We start from the raw sequence: 16,614 nt of genomic DNA, 5'->3' as shown, positions 1-16,614 counted from the left end.
ACATGCTCTCGGAGACGTTCTAGAGCTTTGTATCCGTTCCAAGCTGTTCGGTCCATATCCTACTCCTAGGAGTTGTATTGTACTCGTATTGATTCCTGGGAACTTCATTAATTGTTCCTAGGAGATTTATTCCAGTATACTCATTCCTAGGAGTCAGACATGACCTTACTTTCCACTCCCAGGAGTGTCAACTCTTGGCAACGACAAAATTGTTTAAATCTATATTGGTGCCTAGGAGCTCATCCATTCCTTGCCGGGAGTGTCGTATGTCTACATACGCCCCTATAAAACCCCACTTATCTCAAGGCTTGATTTTCTAGAGTTATTCCCAGGAGACTAAGTGTTTGTCTGCCGGCGTTCCACATCCGCTGAAGCCGTCGCTCACAATGGTACATAGATATACGAGGCAAAGGCTTTTCCATCTATCGATTCGAAAAAAAGAAAAAAAAAATAAGATGCTGTCGTACAGTACTAGTAAGAGCTGGCAACTCGAAGAAGCCTGGACTTGCTTGCTGCTGAGATCCATTGCTCCCAGGATCATTCAATTACATAGCACAGTTCCCCTGGCAAGCCATGTGGCAAAACAGGCTGGTTGATAGAGCCCTAAGTTTGCGGAGCCAGGCAGAGTGTGGGAAATCTGCCGAGCTCAGCCTCACACTGACTCGCTTCCAGGGACGGAGGCCTTGCGCAGGAATCGAATAAAGCTTGACCAGAGAGATGCGTCTCCTCTGTTTTTGTTTTTTTTTTCCTATCATTACTTTGTCGTGTTCTTCTTTCCATGGGCAAGATTCGCACAAAGGTATCGAAGCAATTACTTAGACACAACTTGCCCAAATGACCTTGCGCTCCACAATGTCTACCAAATACACCATTCGGATGCGCCTTGCCATTGCTTTCCTCGCTATCATTGGGCTGGCCTTTGCCAGTCTCAACTCGGCCATGGCGCGCTTCGCGGTTATTCTCCGGGACCGAGCGAAAGCCGATATCATCACTTCCAACAAAAGCATTTCAGACAACACATTCAGAAATCTGATGGATAATGTCCTCATAGATGTCGTGATTGCAGCCATCATATCCACCTCATTTGCTATTACGGGAGCTGTGCTTGCAGGCCACCCCAGATGGCTACGAGAGCAAGAAAAAGCCTGGATGTACTTCGGGTGCTTTCAATGCATCCTGAGCCTGGTCATTATATCCACCGGGGGTTATCTAGCCGACCACGTGCATGGCTTCCAAACCTCCTTTGAAAGGTTTAGCGGTAATGACAACTTTCAGTATTACAACATCATGTACTATGGAGGGGTTGGTCAGGCTGCTTGTGGGTCTCTGGTGATATTCGTGGCCGTTGCATCCTTTGCCGCTTTTATGATCTCTGATAGTCACGAAAGAAGCATCCAGCCGATCGAACGGCAATCAGAGCAGTATCAGTGAGGTGGGTCCTCTCAGGTTTGGTGTCTTCCCAAGGCAGCAGGGGCAAGAATGAGGTGGTCCAGAGTGAGATACAGCCATCGGCTTTGATAGATAGAAGGCTTGAGTAGACATGGATCATGCATGATTGAATTATTGAAAAACCGTGGCAGATAAAGGCCTGTAAAAAGGAAGGGCTCAATTGTTGTTGCACGGCGAGACGTTTCATTTGTCTGAACGTACTATATTGTTTTTATGTAATATCGAATATCACAAGCAACATTTGGTAGCGATTATTTTTTTCAGGTGAGACTACGAGGGTAAAGCCGAACCATCATTGAACGGGAACCATATCCCCTATTCATAAAGAGAGTTTACTGCCACTTCACAATTGCATCTTTACTCTCTTGCGCATGTGCTTCTTAGGAAGCTTTCTTTATCCACAATATGACATCGCTACTTTCTGATCAAATCAAACTGTCTTTCATAAAAGCGATAGGCGATCCCCGGCTTCGTCCGCAGTGTATCTGGGTTAGTGAAAATAGGCTAGTCTGCCCTAATAACGTTTCGATGGACAGTCGCAACCTCGCTAGCACCGAGCTATCTGCCTTGGAGGGTAATATCTCTATACCCACTCGGAAGAACATCTCAAGGATCGCTAGCTTTCTATTGTGTGAAGATTGCAAGGTTCATGAGATCCAATGTCCAGAAATCGTTCGACGGCTCGGTAAAAGGTATCAACAGCCACGCCGCTCATTGTTCCCTTGTGACAGTCGTCTATACCGTTACAGTATCAAGGAAAAACAACGGTTGGGCTTCAAACAGGGCTCCTCCAGCAAGGCATACAACGACATCTTGTGGACCCCGAACGAGCAGATGATGATACTGTAGCTAGGAAGGGCGGGACCACTTTGAATACATAAAATGTTGTACAATAGCACAGAGGAAAGTGAAATTTATGTCCGGAACAAAGGGCCTTGACATTGTGTTCAAATAGTAAAAGTATGAACCTGACTGAGTAAACCTTCGGTACAGTAGCTAGGAAAGGTTCTATAGATGCAACGTAATGTACCGCTAAGACTGTTGCATTATTCCTATGTAGTTCCAAAGCTACCCTTCTAGAATCAATGCAATTTTTACCTGTCCACATTCATCCAAGGGGCAGCATCGCCATCTCGTTCGAAGTCAAAGAGCCAGACGCTTCGTAAACGCTACAGCAAGTCCGGTCTCCTCTTTGCAGCCGGATAGGGCATCAAACGAGGACGGAGATTTGATTTGAAACTGTGATCTTTCAGTTCTAACCCTCAGAATGTGCATTATATGAGACTCATTATATGAGACTTACATCGGGCGATGACGTGCAAGAACCCCTCGTGCTTCCATCTTCAGTAAATGGGCCGCCATCCAAAGCGGATGCCAGCAACAACTTTCTCGGCGAACCGAGCCTGGGCTTGATTTCTTCTGTTGGTTGATATAGGGGATGTCCTTCCAAAGCCATATTTAACCGGAAAGTGAGGATTTGCGTGCCGAGTACGAGGTTCTGGTCGGCCATGCTGAAATTGAAACGGGGCGGTTCCTTGGGAGAGAAGAGATGCGGAAGAGAACAGAGGCATGGTAATTTAGTCAGGGCAAAGCTGACCCTTATATCCTGCGGAAACCACTGGCTGCGCCATGAAAGATTGAAGCAGGGCGAACATTCTCTATTTTCTGCAATTATTCTCATACCATTCTTAGTCAGGGTTGCTCGGTATTCCTAGGAGCGAAGTTCGCGATTAGCATCCGTTCATCGTTCTGCCTTTTTAATCGAGGGCTTCGGTGTTTTCATGCCGAAACCCGCTGGCCTATGGCTATCAAGCATGAGGTATATTGTACCTGGGAACAATAGGGGAGATAGCAATGACTACCCATGATGATGTTGCCTGGGTTGGGCATTCAACCAATGCGTTCAACTTTTGCCTGAGGTAAAACCAAGACAGAAAACTGCCACCGTGGTCAACTTACATCGGCCAGGAGAGCTGATGTAACGTGTCAAAGAAATGGGAAGATTGACTAGAATAGCCGATGCCATATCTTCCAGCGTCTGACAGAACGCGAAGATCTTGAAAATTGAAAAGGGACCCTTCCAGGGTACATAGAAATTCGCATTGGATACTTCCTGTCAGACTGGGATTGGATTCTAAACAAGGTTTACAACCATGAGATGGATTTGAGCGAAACCCTTTTAAAGGGGAAAAAATGAATAGATAATTCCGCGACTTGCTAGCCCTTGTATCACGTTGCCCCTAGTGTGTGATTCGCTGGCTGGTTAATTAGGCAGTACATTGTTTATTAAATTATTCCGGTGATTTATTTTCTTTCCTTTCCGGGCCGACCACAACATAGAGATAGACCTTTCAAGTGATGTTGACGCAGTTTCCTAGCCAGCCAGCTCACCCTGGATTTATCAACATGGTTTGGACGTCGCACAACAGGACAACTATGAACAAACGAAAGACGTTGTACAGCGACGTCGTTATCATCGGAGCAGGCTTGTCGGGAATCGACATGGCATGCCAGCTCCAACGACAACTATGTGTTAGTGACTATGTGATTTACGACCGCGCTCGAGAATTGGGTGGAGCGTGGGCAGCCAATAATTGTGATGTTCCTTGATTCCGTCTGCATATTACTTGTTAACAAGCAGCAGATCCAGGATGCAGTGTTGATATACCTGGCGCTTTATATTCGCTGTCGTGGTTCCCGAATCCAGACTTCACCAGACTGTTCCCTCTAGCGGAAATTTTATCCTATATCCAACATGTCGCTCGCGCTAACCATGTCACTAAACATGTGAGATCTCAGATCGAATGGAAAGGTGCCCAGTGGGTAGAAGCTTCAAGTAGATGGCATGTCTATCTCTGCGATTTGAAGACACGAGAAGAATTCATTCATGAAGCCAAAGTGTTGACCTCTGCTGTCGGGGGCTATACAAATCCCAAGTTCCCCGTTCTACCTGGCTTGGAGCGGTATGAGGGTCCCGTCGTGCACACTGCCCAATGGAACAAGGAGTCCGACCTCCGAGGCCTCAACGTGGCCATGGTAGGTAATGGATGTTTGTTCACGCCCTAGAGTCATCTAGGAGACCATTGGATTAACAGTCCTGCAGGCTCCGGCTCACAGCTAGTTCCTGCTGTGATCGACCAAGTTAACAGCCTGACGCAGTTTATTCGGGCAAGTGTTCCATTCCAGCGAGCTTGCTTGATTTTCTGACACAGTTACGTGGGAGTAGAGCCCACAACATTACGTGCCGATGCCCATAGGCAATTACCGATTTGGAAAATCATTGCGCTTTTGCTTCTCCTACATTCCACTTACTTTACTTCTTATCCGCTGGGTGATCTTTTGGATCCTTGATACAACACTTAGGCAATTTTACAACAATCCCAAGGGGGACAGATTAAGGGAGAAGAGAGCTTTTTATAGTCAGAACTATATTATAGAGAACGCCCCTGGTGAGTATGTGGCAAACGCTGTTGCCACCCTAATACTGACAGTTACACTCTAGAGCAATACTAGCTATTGCTCACCCTAAGCTATGAACTTGGATGCAGAGTAAGCGGGTGTTAGAAGTACATCAGGTCACCACTAACATCGTGTGCAGCGAAGTATATTGGACAATGACTACATCCGGACGCTTCGCAACCCTAGAATAAAGCTAATCAACGACTCGATTGCGCAAGTCAGCTCGAACAGCGTAGTAATAGGTTTAGGAAATAAATACCCGGCTGATTTCATCGTGAGCTACACTTGATTAGAGCATCCATAAATCATGCTAACCATAGATCGTAGATTTTGGCGACGGGATTCGAGTTCACGCAATAGAAGCCCGACGCTATGATAGGCAGGTAAGGCAAATCGTTAAAACAGCACTAGGACGATCAAGGCGGCATCGGTGCTTACAAGACCGTGGCAATGAACGAATTCCCCAATATATTCTACTTACTTGGCCCAAATTCTGGCAGCGGACATACATCTGTTCTTTTTGCGATCGAGTGGTGAGTATTGTCGTAATATTGCGGTGACCTATATTGACATTCGTTACAGCTCGGTTAATCCGGTTATTAGAATTGCACGTCCTATACTTCAGCGATAGGCATCAATTGTCGAGGTAAGCAAAGGGGCTGAGGTCGAGTGGTATAACACGATACAGACTGCTCTCAGCAAAACGGTGTTGACGCGCACCTATTCCAGTGTAAGTCTACTACGGAACATCGACTCTGTCTTAGGCCATTTACTAACCATGTCCAATATAGCAATATACCGACCCGAAAAGTGGATGGAACTTCTTTTCATACCCTTTCAGTTCATTGTGTTTCTGGATTGGTACGAGGTTTCCTACAACGAAGCACTAGGGGTATCGCTAGCCACCCACGGCCACATGGAGCCAGAGACTTCAATGCATATATTCAGCAACTATGTGATGGAGGGCAATTTTCTTGAAGGTTTTCGTACTTCATGTTTTCGTTGGATCATGTTGGACCATCTCAAACCCACCACTGGTAGAGCCCTCACTATGCTTTCTGCCAGCTGCATAGGGATTTAGACGAGGGGTGAAGCTATCTAGTAGTCGGGTGGGCTATTCCTTGCTAAAGCTATTGCTAATAAAGGATAAAAGTGTATTTCACGTCTAAGGCCTGGGCGTGCGTAGACGAGCGCAGGCCTTTCTGAAATAGACCATTGAGTGCAGTAGCATAAGTAGTTCTATCTGATCATGTTAGAATTGACGAGGTTGATATAGATGCAGTGGCGAAGAAGCCGCAAGCGCCGCTATCCCGAACAATAGACTATTAGTCGTATAGTGTGTTCGCTCAAAACGATACTCGGCTTAGAAGGATACGCGGCTCCGATCCTCGGATCATCAAGCCCCTATAACAGAGTGTTAAGAGTGAGCTCACCTTAGCCATAGGTTGCGCTAAAGAGGTTATCCCCCTTCTCTGTCTTCTTCACGCTTTCTGCTACTATTACGAAGATAATGCTGATTCGGCCTAGGCAAAGCGCGATGCAGTTGATTTGTGCTATTTGATCGGCTGTGTGCGCGCAATAGACTTCTCAAGCGGTCGCATCAGTTTGCACCACTCCCACTATTCAGCTCGGCAGGTGCGGAGGCACGGCTGCCGGCGGGGTTCTCCCCTTTCTCTTCGCACTTCTCGCACTTTGGTGCCTACCTAGCCTCCTCCGCCTCCACCCCTTTCACCACCAAGTCAAACATCAAATCAAATAACTCTGCATCTCTAAGCCCATGTTTGATTCCCTGCTCTCTGAATAGGTAGTCTATCATAGATCCCATTCGCCGATTCACTTTATAAAGAAGCTCGGTTAAACGGACGATTTCCTCTAGCTCGCTCCTAGATTGGCTGAGCGATTCCCGTATAGCGACTAGCTCCTATTCGGATCGCGCTTGGCGGCGCTCTACCTAGAGAGTGCGTGTATTGAGTGCACCAATAATCCGAAGAACTTCCTAGGTACTGGTCAGCGGCGCCGCGGTCAAAAACGGGTACACTTACTAAGGCATCTATGTCTGCGGGCGGAAACTGGGCGAAGATGGAATACGGGATCATTAGATGTCTTGGATATGGGCATAGAGGACCGGGGCCTTGAAGTGATAGATAGAACTCTGAGATTTGGGATACCAATGGCAATACTTATAGGTTGTACACTGCATCACTCCAAAACTAGCTATGCATCTCTTGCCCGACTTCTACAAAGAGTTGAGGGGCAACACCATAGCTCACGCACGGTATTGAGCGTTCATGATGACTTTTAACGAGGATACCTGAGCGAGCCTCAGGAAGAACTAGGTGCTGGGTTATTTTGTTAGCAGATGTGTTCAACCTGGTAGCCCTCAATTACAATATCTCGCAGTGTGTTGATTACAAGTTCATGCGATTAGGTATTCCTCTAGTTGGCGAGCAGCGCTTTCGACTCGTTGCTCGTCACGAGTCTATTCAACGCTTCCTTGTGCCCGGGACACATGGAATGCGACTCACACTCTCCGAAGTTTGTTTATCAGGGAGCGCCACTTGTTATGAAATTAGAACCCTGAAGCTACCCTTGTAATTTTGGAATTTAAGGGCCCGACTCTAACTCTGTTCCCCTCCGATCCCTATCAACTGTATCAGAAATTTGACATCGCTCTGTACCTACCAACCTCCCTATCCTGCGTCCGGGAAATACTAGCATGAGACATTCCATATTGAATCATGCTTAGGACATTGTCGAAGGTGGCGAGATGCTTTAGGCTAGAGGTAGTACATGTCATTGTCCTTCGCCGATCGCGTCACGGGGATCTACGTCTTACTCAGTCTACATTTCCTTCGAACCATCCCACGGTGGATTTCCTGCTAGCATTTGGAAGGCATATACTAACTCTAGCTAGGATATTACCCTGAATCTTGACGAGGAAGAGCCGCTCATCCAGAGAAGACAATCAGATGGCCTGTTAGAAAATGGCCTGCTAGAAAAGGGTAGCGAAATCGCCGGTCGCTCATACTGTATCATTGCGGAGGGATGGATTGGAAGAATTGTGACTGCATTTTCTGTACATCCCTGATAAGTCCCTGCGTGACATACCTAGCCAATATCAGCAATTGGATAAAATGGGATTTGGTATCGCTGTTCAAGCTACCTTGGGCCGCCTCAAAATTCTGAACCAGGTCAAAGCCCGGACCAGGTAAACCAGACAAATGCTCATCTCTTGGCCATGACATGGCCCGAGTTGGACCCATTGTGGGGCAGGTGTTTATTTCCCTTCAGCCCCGTGAGCCTTGCCTGTCTCGACCGGAAGTTGCAACCAAGGCTTGGAGAACCTAGTAACTAAAACGTGGGAACTAATGAACAGACTCGTGAGCAAACTCACCGGCATTCCGTGCTAAGGTAGGAGCTTGGTCAGTTGGACTCCAATGTTAGTCATGATCCAGCAATAAAAGAATGCACGCAACCTCTTCCTACAGAAGCTGGTTGGTGAGGCTCTACTGATGCTCATTTCACCGGCCTCAGCAAATTCTGACCTAGATACACGCTAAGCCTGCAACAAGATCCAACCTTCCACATTTGAACAGTTGACCATCCTGTTTAACCTTGGCTCTGGAGAACTTTCACTCCCAATAGTTCCTTATTAAACAGACAGTGGGTTCTTAGGTAATAAAAAATCAGTTGACGCAGCCATAAGGAAAGAAGATTATTCCTCCCGCTGTCAGGCCCGTTTATTTCGCGTATTGCACGTTTGTTCACCTCTGCCGCTGAACGGGCGCGGTTATTTTTCCGATCAATCAAACACATGATCTTGATGTTCAAATGGCCGCTTTAGATACAGGCCAGCAAGTACTATTAAGGCTATAAGGGGAAATACCCACCTATCCCACACTAGATACGCCTTGCTCGTGTAAGAGTGGTTAAGTGGGAATAGTGGCTTTGGCCGTGTATCGATTGATAAGGACATACAATCATTTACTAACATCAAATTACTGTATCCTTTCTCTGGCAGCAATTATCCACTTCTTCATCGACGTGGCTATCAAATGCTCGACACTTTTGCCGTCAATCTGCCCAATTAACTCCCTTACATGTAGTATCAATACGAGGTGAATATTTGACAGCAGGTCTTTTACAGTGACCATGGCTAACATTCTCATCCCATAGATGTATTCTGGAAAAGGACTGCTACGACACCAGAACAGTCGTATCAATGCATCATTTGGTATCGACGGCATTCTTTGTTCTTTCAGTGGTACCATATCGGATGAAGCCCCTTCCTTCAAGTGCTTAGCTATGTCTCTTGCCTACAGTTCTATCACTCAAATGACCGGCAGAAAGAGACATTTTAAAGGAGTGTTTGGTCCAAATAATGTTCAAATCACAATTGACAACGGAGTCGTCGTCTCGGGCAAACTCGATGGTTCTATCGATGGCGCGACTCTAGTTTCTGGTAAGTGTTCATAGGTTCAGATCTAAGCTACGATGATATATATCGTCGACATATGAACGGGCAATTTCAAAATCTATATATAATAGGACTATAAGCTTCCCTTCAAAACAAACGGACATTTATTACCTCGCAGCGCGACATCTACGATTTCCGCTCTACATTTACGTTCATATATATATACGCGCTATTTTTCAATCATTAAATCCCCTAGCAGCCACCTCCCCACAAACAACTTAGGACAAGACAACCTCAAGGAGCATTCAAACTTTGACAACATCCACCCCCCGCGCCCCCCTACTTATGTTAGAAAATAATGACACGATAGACCTCGCTCTCAAACACCATCATAAGCGACATGATATAGGACTATACACTGCGTCTAAGCAGTTACATATGCCCTTTTCTTTTATCAACCAGGTATCGAGATTCTCTAACCTCAACAATCGGCCCCGAGGTTAACCCCCCAGCTTTTTACTACTTCCATGGGCACTACGATCCGAGTCGCCGGGTTTTACCGGCATCAGTCAGTTCACAGCTGCCGCGATAGCAACAGTGGTGTGCGTTGTATTTTCTTTCTCATTTAAGCTATTTTTAAGCCCCCAGTACCGAAAGCATCACATCCTCGAATTCATAATATTGTTGAAGTAGGAGCCCATTCCTAGAAGCTATATCGTTAAATATGCAGCTGACCCACCATTTTGGCCTAGTGGATGCTATGAAGCTAGTAAGATGGGCTTTATTAACATGTCTATTTTCGTTCTTTTCGCACCGCAAGACTCTCTCCGACTTGCTTTGACTAGATGGAGCTTGAGCATCGCCGTCACAGTATGCTACATCATCATGCTTTATCTTGCCGACGATAAATAGGACGATAATTATATGATTCGAGCTCAACGTACTGTAAGAACAATGTAATTGGTCAGCTTTACTGTTAGTACACAATATGTCGGTTGAGCTAACTAGTTGAAATGCTTCTTTTTGGCTAAGCAGTGAGCTGTTTGAGTGCACCCTATCCCAGTGATGATTCTCCATATGGCATCAAACAAACAAATACATCCTAACTCTCGACCGATATATGCTTACGTTTTCCTTTTCACCAGCCTTCGTTGCCGATATAATATCTCCTATGGATGAGTGATTCTAGTTTCCCACCAGGGGGTATCGTATCGAAGTACGGGCACTTGAAATTTTGAATTCAGGTCTTAGCTGTTTTCCGTGCGTTCCGACAATACATCTACCACTTTCTACAGTACGTACTAAGCATCCTAAATTAATAAGCCGTCCACCTCAAAAGCCAGTCTCGGGCATAGCAGTCCAGGATGTCGTCTTGCACAATATTCAAGTGGCCGCTACGTAGAGTCACGCTATCTCTTTCAGCCTTGTCCGTCGCAAACACTTTCGTCCCGCTGTGGTTAATAGAAGACTAGACACCATGCATCATCTCATAATGATGGAGTAGTTTAACTGCCGGGTTGATATATTCTTCACCTCGTGCCTCACTCTCGCGGAGCAACTAAAGCCACTCTTTAAATAGCAAAACCTGAAATTGAAATCCGCTTCGTTAGAGGGTCGCCAGCAGCTCCGACCAAGAAAACACGCGCGAGTTACACACGTTGTAGATCGAGTCGTCAACATAGGCCACCCCGGAGGTTTCGGATACGCGGCTTAGCCTAACGTCGCGCTTAGGCGCAGAGCATGACTCAGCCAACTCAAGCATTACTATAGCCAACTTGTCCACAGGAAGCCACGAACAGGTCTAATGTAGTTCAGGCAGGGCTCGTAGGGTCAGTGCCGATCGGATCAGCAAAGGAATTGCCTCGGAGTCGTTCCACAGGCCTTTCTTCGAATGTCCTAAGACTTAACCAATTCTAAGAGAGTACGCTCTTGCCCCTAACCGGCGTGCAAGGCTAACCATTCTTTCTCCCACCAGCTTAGACTAACCGTAGCCCATCAGCGCGCTATTAAGATCGACTGCTTCCTCTTCGATCGTGGCCGAGGAGGCCCCCAGCGCCGTAGAGATAGAAGAGCAAAACAATATAACCGCAGGTTCAGGTCTTCGGACGGAAAGAGAAAACATAATAAGGTTGTATAGTCCCCGGAGGTGTGGCTCGAACTAAGCGAGTGGGAGGTTAAAGTTAACTAGCCATACAGTATGGATAACTAGAGACACAGAGTCTAGCATACAGTGAAAGGTCTTCCCCACTAGGTCCAGACAAAAATCAGGCCGGTCCAGTGCGCCGTTTAGTGCCACAACCTTTGATGTCTGTTCTAGCGAAAGCAACAGGCCCCTTTCGAACAGGCTTCCGCGCACCGCCTTTAACGGAGATGCCCGCCGTGTGAGACAGTAAACGGTCGACACCGAGTCATCGTTCAGCAATTCGAACAGCACGTGTGCACCCACTGAGCCAGTGGCTCCTGTCAACAGCTTTGCGATGTCAGGTTGATGATTCGGTGTCAAAATTGCATGCACTTACCACGCTCCTTGTCCTCCGTGGAGTTTCCGGGCAAGGAAGGTGTTTCCGAAATGAGGAGTATTTCTTGACTAAGTTGTCCATCAGTAAGATACTGTCTTCGGCCGTCGATAGCCTATCTCCGCCCTGCAGCGCGCAGATATAGAGGGCTAGCTGCGAGAGAGTGCCCATTTCAAACACCGAGTTGGGACTCGGAGAGTGGCAGGGGTCAAACCGGAACTGCTGCAGAATCAAGCGGCGGAGGTGCATTGCTTTCAGGCTGTCGACACCTTCAGAAAAGAGATCGGCATCCACACTCGAGATGGAAACCCCGAGTTCATCCCAGCACAGCTGAAGAAGGTGAGACTGCGTCTCGGCCAGGCCTAGTTGGAGGCCCCCATTGGGTCGCGCTTCCGTGGTGTACAGGGTCTCGATCAACTCCGCATATTGCTGGTAGACCTGTGCTCGTATCATAGATCCTTTGTCTGTTCGGAAGAACTTTGCAGTGTATGGCAGAATCGCCACCATGTCCCGTGAAATTTGAGCAAAGGCCTCTGCCTGGCAATTAGCCTCTTCAATGGACGGCCAGATAGCATCGAGGTAGTCCTCATCCGGCAGAGGATCAGACTCGGCTTCCTCCGAGCGCAAGACCAGAAGTCCCGGAGTGGCTTTGCCCACTCCCACCACCACCGCTTCGTGGACCAGCGGATGTTGCTTGACATGGCCTTCCATAGAAAGCGGCAAGACTTTTTCGCCATTGACGAGGGTGACGCGGTCATCCAGTCTCGACATGTACTTCCAGCGCCCCGGAGTCGTAGGATGAGGGGCGAATACGTCCTTAGAATGGAAAGATCCGGGTGGATCGTCTGAATTGGACGTGGTCAAAGCCGGATGACCGGCCAGGTAAACGCATTCATAGAGAGGTTCAGTTTCGCTGATGGGTTTCATCCAAATATATGGTCGCACGCTGTCAAAGAACTGCAGGTAGTTCCAACCAGGGTCGTCTTCGGGCCGTGAGATCGAATCTGCCACAAGGCCTGCCTCGGTGCTGGCGCGGATGTCAGCAGATGTCAGCACGGAAGATCAAACGCAAAAGGAAATGAACTTACAGGCCGAATGAACCTCCAAAAGTGACACCTTCCCTAACCAGGCGATCGCCCAATTCATCGGGGCAGGGAGCACCCCCGTACGTGACCAGCGTGCATTTCCGCAGCGCCGCAATGCCACGAGGATCATCCGCCAACAGCTGCAGCATGTACGGGACCGCAGCTATCAGCTCGGGCCGAGCTTGTTCCAAGGCGGTGAGCACGTGCTCCGCTGTCATTGGCAGTGCGGCATTCCACATGTATGCGGTCTTTCTCCTCCACATGGCCTGGAATGCGGTGGACAGCCCGTGCAGATGATACCAGGGAAGAGGATTGAACAATGTGAGTCCAGGGCCTCTCAGAGGGTGTGTCATGAGCGCTCGATGGGTAAGGAACAGCGGTTTGGGAGTGCCAGTGGATCCTGAAGAATGCAGGATCAAGGCGGTCTTGTCGGGGTTACGATCGCGGCAAAGGAAGAAGAACCTGGGCTCAGCTTTGGTGTCCAAAGAGCTTCGAGGTAGGGGACGGCAGCTCACCAGCTTCCGTTGCAATATGCTACCCACCGTCGAGCGGATGCTGGGGGATCCCCCGTAAACAATGGAGTCGCACCCCACCGTCTCTAACAAGGACACACACGCCTCGCCCGACAATCTTGGCGAAAGCATGAGGACAATGTAGCCCAGTCGGCTCAGAGCAAAGAATGTCACGACCATGTCAAGATCTGACAAGGCAAGGAGCGCGATAACCGATTTGTTTCGTCTTGGCTGAGAAGAGCTGTCAGAATGTGTGAGGTCGGACGGCAACGGCAGACCTACCGTCTGAAAGCCAAGGTCCATAAGCATCGTCGCCGCTTGGTTGATCATGGCATTCAAGTCTTGACCACTATAGTAGTCATAGGACGCGGCATGGCTCGCTGATCGGGGATAGGCAAGAATCGGGTGTTGGACAAGATCGGCCGCTCCCAAACGGATCAGGTCATCCAGAACCTGGAGCTGCCCATATTCCTGAACCAGTTGACCTGCGGTATCGAAGAAATTGACCTGAGATGTCTGGCCGCTGCGTTGGATACCCATGGTGAGGGGGAGTTTGCAAGATTTTAGGGGGACGTTAGAGAGCTCGCAGCATCGATCTCGGAGAGAACAAGAGCCCTATATAGGAGCGCGCCAACAGGTTGACTTGAACATAATGGCTTTGATTCTAACAGATAACGTCTAGTGCTTGGGATGATAGAGATGGTCGTTGGTGATTTCAGTGTTGTAAGAGCCGTTGAAATCCAATATCATCTTTCTCGCAAAGATGTTTATCCCAGCATCCAGTTATGGCGCGATGGTTATTCCCTGGCCCTCTTTGTTCATCCACCTTGCTTACGGATTACGTAGTCTCGGGTTAATTACTGGCGGAATCGAGTCACCGCGTGATGTGGCAATGAACACGAAGCGACAAAAGGGAGCAAACACCGGCAAATGTAAAATTGCGTCCTTGTCAAGAAGGCGGAGTGGCGTTTCAGGGATAAGTTGCTAAGATTAAGCAACGGAGAGGTAGCTTGTCTTGCTCATTGATGAGGGTGGTTGAGGGCGTGTTTAGGGTTCTTAATAGCTCATAATTCAACAGTGTGCTCGCTGGTCAGACTATCCCTACTCGAAGGACACTTCCTACACTTCCTAGGATCATCAATATCATTGGCTCGACTGGCCATTTAAGTTACAAGCAACTGGCAAATTAAACGTTGGCATGTATGATATTGAACATTTTCTTGTATCGCCTTGTCATGCCGGACTCTCAAATCCAAGCGGCAAAATGATGGCTCTCTCGGTGTGACTTAGACACTCGGTGCGCGTGAACTCAGTCTGCTGGCCAAGAACTCCGCATCCTGCAGCCAGCGTGACTTAATATGCCGCTTGAGGTGCTGAATCCTGATTTCGTCGTGCGTGTGCTGAGCAACGAGTCGTTCGTTGTAATCATTGAGTTGCTGCGCTCGATTCCTCCTTCGACGGCCCCTTTTTTCCTTGCGCTTGTCTCGGTGGCTTCTAATGATCGGTTTCTCTACTGCATCCCCCGAAGAGGGACGCACTCGGTCTGGCTTCGCTGTCAAAGCTTCCTTCATAGTTTTTGGTTGCTGTTGACTCTAATGGGAAAATCAGCTGCACGCCCAGGGCAAGAAATAAGAAGTGGAAGACCTACCGATCTTGCTTTCGGTTCAGGACCAGCAATTGTTTGAGTGCTCACCGCGTAGGCTGGGTCGATACGATTTCCAAGAACATCGTTGGAAGTATGCAGCTCAACATTTGGCGTGGAGTCTGCCATCATTGTTTGGAGAACACAGAGGCTGAAAAGGTCCTTGTATTTGCGGGTTTAAAATAGTTGAGGGATAAGAAGCAGATGGAAGTAATCACTGGTCAATGGGATAGAGCCCCTTCGCGGCCCTGTGATAGACTTCGCCAGATTGACCAAGCGGTCCGGGCCTTTTTTTGCGTAAACGGGCAATTTTGATGAGTAGGCCGAATGAACGGGGTGGGGATACATCTTTGTGATCCTTGAGCTCGGGAGCTACACCCCCAATAAACAGTATCGGAGGGGTAAATAACCGGATCCTGTTTTGGGAGTCCCAGCTTGACGCTGCTCATGAAAGGGTGTGAGGGAAACATCTACTGCTGATTTGGTTTATTTGGTGGAGAAGAACAACGGACTCGGTCTCTAGAGCGTTTATCTCCCTTGCTATTACTTCAGCCTAAGAGACCTAAACAGCACTTACCCGTTTTGAAATTGTTTATGTTGTGGTTATAGAGTCGTTTTCTGTTTAACCGACGTATATAGTGTTCTTAACATATTAGTCTTATTTATTGTGTGGACAGGTCATTGATCGATTAGGTTTTAAACATTTGGATTGCACCAAACCAATCGACTTCCCAGTGTTTTCATTTAAACGCAGATATAGTTAACTTTTTTGAGGCCATTTATTTATCGTGGGGCAATAGTTAGTCTTTAAGCCTTCGACGAAAATTTTCTTTATAGTCCCTAAATCCCTGTCTTTGTCTCTTAGTTCGAGTGTCTATTAGACACAATCAAGCAATCATCACGGCGTTCATCGGGATCGACGGCGGACTCTAGTAATAGACAGTCGTAATAATAATAAATGACCATAGGACACGCATATCTAATAGATATAAACGTAATGCCCGCTTTTTTTCTTCGCTAATTTCTAGTCATTTACTCTCCGGCCATTCCCTCGCCAGGAGGTACGGTCAGCAAGAGTATAGTCTATCATTTCGGACCAAACCAATCAACGTTCTATATAGTGTAATATAATCGGCCTCGTCGCTGCCAATTCAACACTATATAAATGGCCGTCACTCGCTCTTAATAGGCAACATTTGCGCGGGATTGACGATATGCAAATCTGTGATGATTGAAGTCATTTAAATCATGATAACGTTATACAGTAAGGAGAAGCTGTCCTGACACATATATCCTAACACATATATCCTGACACATAATGTACACTACGTATTCTTGAAAGCAGACAATTAGACGTGCAAAAGTCATCTAGAAAATGGTGTCACCCACCGGGACTCTACATTTTTAGCCGAAAGGAGGAAAATGGATTATCTTAGGAAGAAGACGTTAACTAACTAGACGGGTTTCAAAAGAGCAAGCATAGAAGTGAATAGACTCGGACAGATCTTAGCTTCCTCAAACGATTGCGCGTTTA

At 47.5% G+C, this 16,614-nt stretch overlaps 6 protein-coding genes across 6 annotated transcripts; 2 read left to right on the top strand and 4 right to left on the bottom strand.

Annotated features, from left to right (window-relative positions):
• Nucleotides 1-2,592: 2,592 nt before the first annotated feature.
• On the bottom strand, nucleotides 2,593-2,959 carry N7446_003947 (uncharacterized protein; the record flags this gene model as incomplete). Its single annotated transcript, XM_058512696.1, has 2 exons — nucleotides 2,593-2,688; nucleotides 2,753-2,959. 2 exons carry the CDS (start codon nucleotides 2,957-2,959, stop codon nucleotides 2,593-2,595), a joined length of 303 nt encoding a protein of 100 aa, XP_058374025.1.
• An 896-nt stretch (nucleotides 2,960-3,855) lies between these two features.
• On the top strand, nucleotides 3,856-4,656 carry N7446_003946 (flavin-containing monooxygenase; the record flags this gene model as incomplete). The annotated part of the gene is made up of 3 exons (XM_058512695.1): nucleotides 3,856-4,045; nucleotides 4,094-4,485; nucleotides 4,516-4,656. The coding sequence occupies 3 exons, from the start codon at nucleotides 3,856-3,858 to the stop codon at nucleotides 4,654-4,656; spliced, it is 723 nt and encodes a 240-aa protein (XP_058374024.1).
• A 40-nt stretch (nucleotides 4,657-4,696) lies between these two features.
• N7446_003945 (FAD/NAD(P)-binding domain-containing protein) lies at nucleotides 4,697-5,638 on the top strand (the record flags this gene model as incomplete). Its single annotated transcript, XM_058512694.1, has 7 exons — nucleotides 4,697-4,939; nucleotides 4,963-4,998; nucleotides 5,048-5,182; nucleotides 5,229-5,291; nucleotides 5,320-5,441; nucleotides 5,491-5,503; nucleotides 5,540-5,638. Coding segments are annotated over 7 exons (711 nt in total), but the record flags the coding sequence as incomplete, so codon positions are not given.
• Nucleotides 5,639-10,640: 5,002 nt separating this feature from the next.
• Nucleotides 10,641-11,087, bottom strand: N7446_003944 (Male sterility NAD-binding; the record flags this gene model as incomplete). Its single annotated transcript, XM_058512693.1, is given in 3 exon segments — nucleotides 10,641-10,776; nucleotides 10,795-10,883; nucleotides 10,983-11,087. 3 exon segments carry the CDS (start codon nucleotides 11,085-11,087, stop codon nucleotides 10,641-10,643), a joined length of 330 nt encoding a protein of 109 aa, XP_058374022.1.
• A 39-nt stretch (nucleotides 11,088-11,126) lies between these two features.
• N7446_003943 (uncharacterized protein) lies at nucleotides 11,127-13,978 on the bottom strand (the record flags this gene model as incomplete). Its single annotated transcript, XM_058512692.1, has 6 exons — nucleotides 11,127-11,221; nucleotides 11,312-11,483; nucleotides 11,520-11,795; nucleotides 11,845-12,868; nucleotides 12,930-13,669; nucleotides 13,721-13,978. The coding sequence occupies 6 exons, from the start codon at nucleotides 13,976-13,978 to the stop codon at nucleotides 11,127-11,129; spliced, it is 2,565 nt and encodes an 854-aa protein (XP_058374021.1).
• A 746-nt stretch (nucleotides 13,979-14,724) lies between these two features.
• Nucleotides 14,725-15,209, bottom strand: N7446_003942 (uncharacterized protein; the record flags this gene model as incomplete). Its single annotated transcript, XM_058512691.1, has 2 exons — nucleotides 14,725-15,030; nucleotides 15,087-15,209. 2 exons carry the CDS (start codon nucleotides 15,207-15,209, stop codon nucleotides 14,725-14,727), a joined length of 429 nt encoding a protein of 142 aa, XP_058374020.1.
• Between the last annotated feature and the right edge of the window lie 1,405 nt (nucleotides 15,210-16,614).

This window comes from Penicillium canescens, assembly GCF_028828765.1.
Source record: "Penicillium canescens strain IBT 15451 chromosome Unknown utg000003l_segment0_segment0, whole genome shotgun sequence".
NCBI lineage: Eukaryota > Fungi > Ascomycota > Eurotiomycetes > Eurotiales > Aspergillaceae > Penicillium > Penicillium canescens.
The sequence above is the reverse complement of the archived record's forward strand: the minus strand, read 5'-3'. Positions and strand labels throughout refer to the sequence as shown.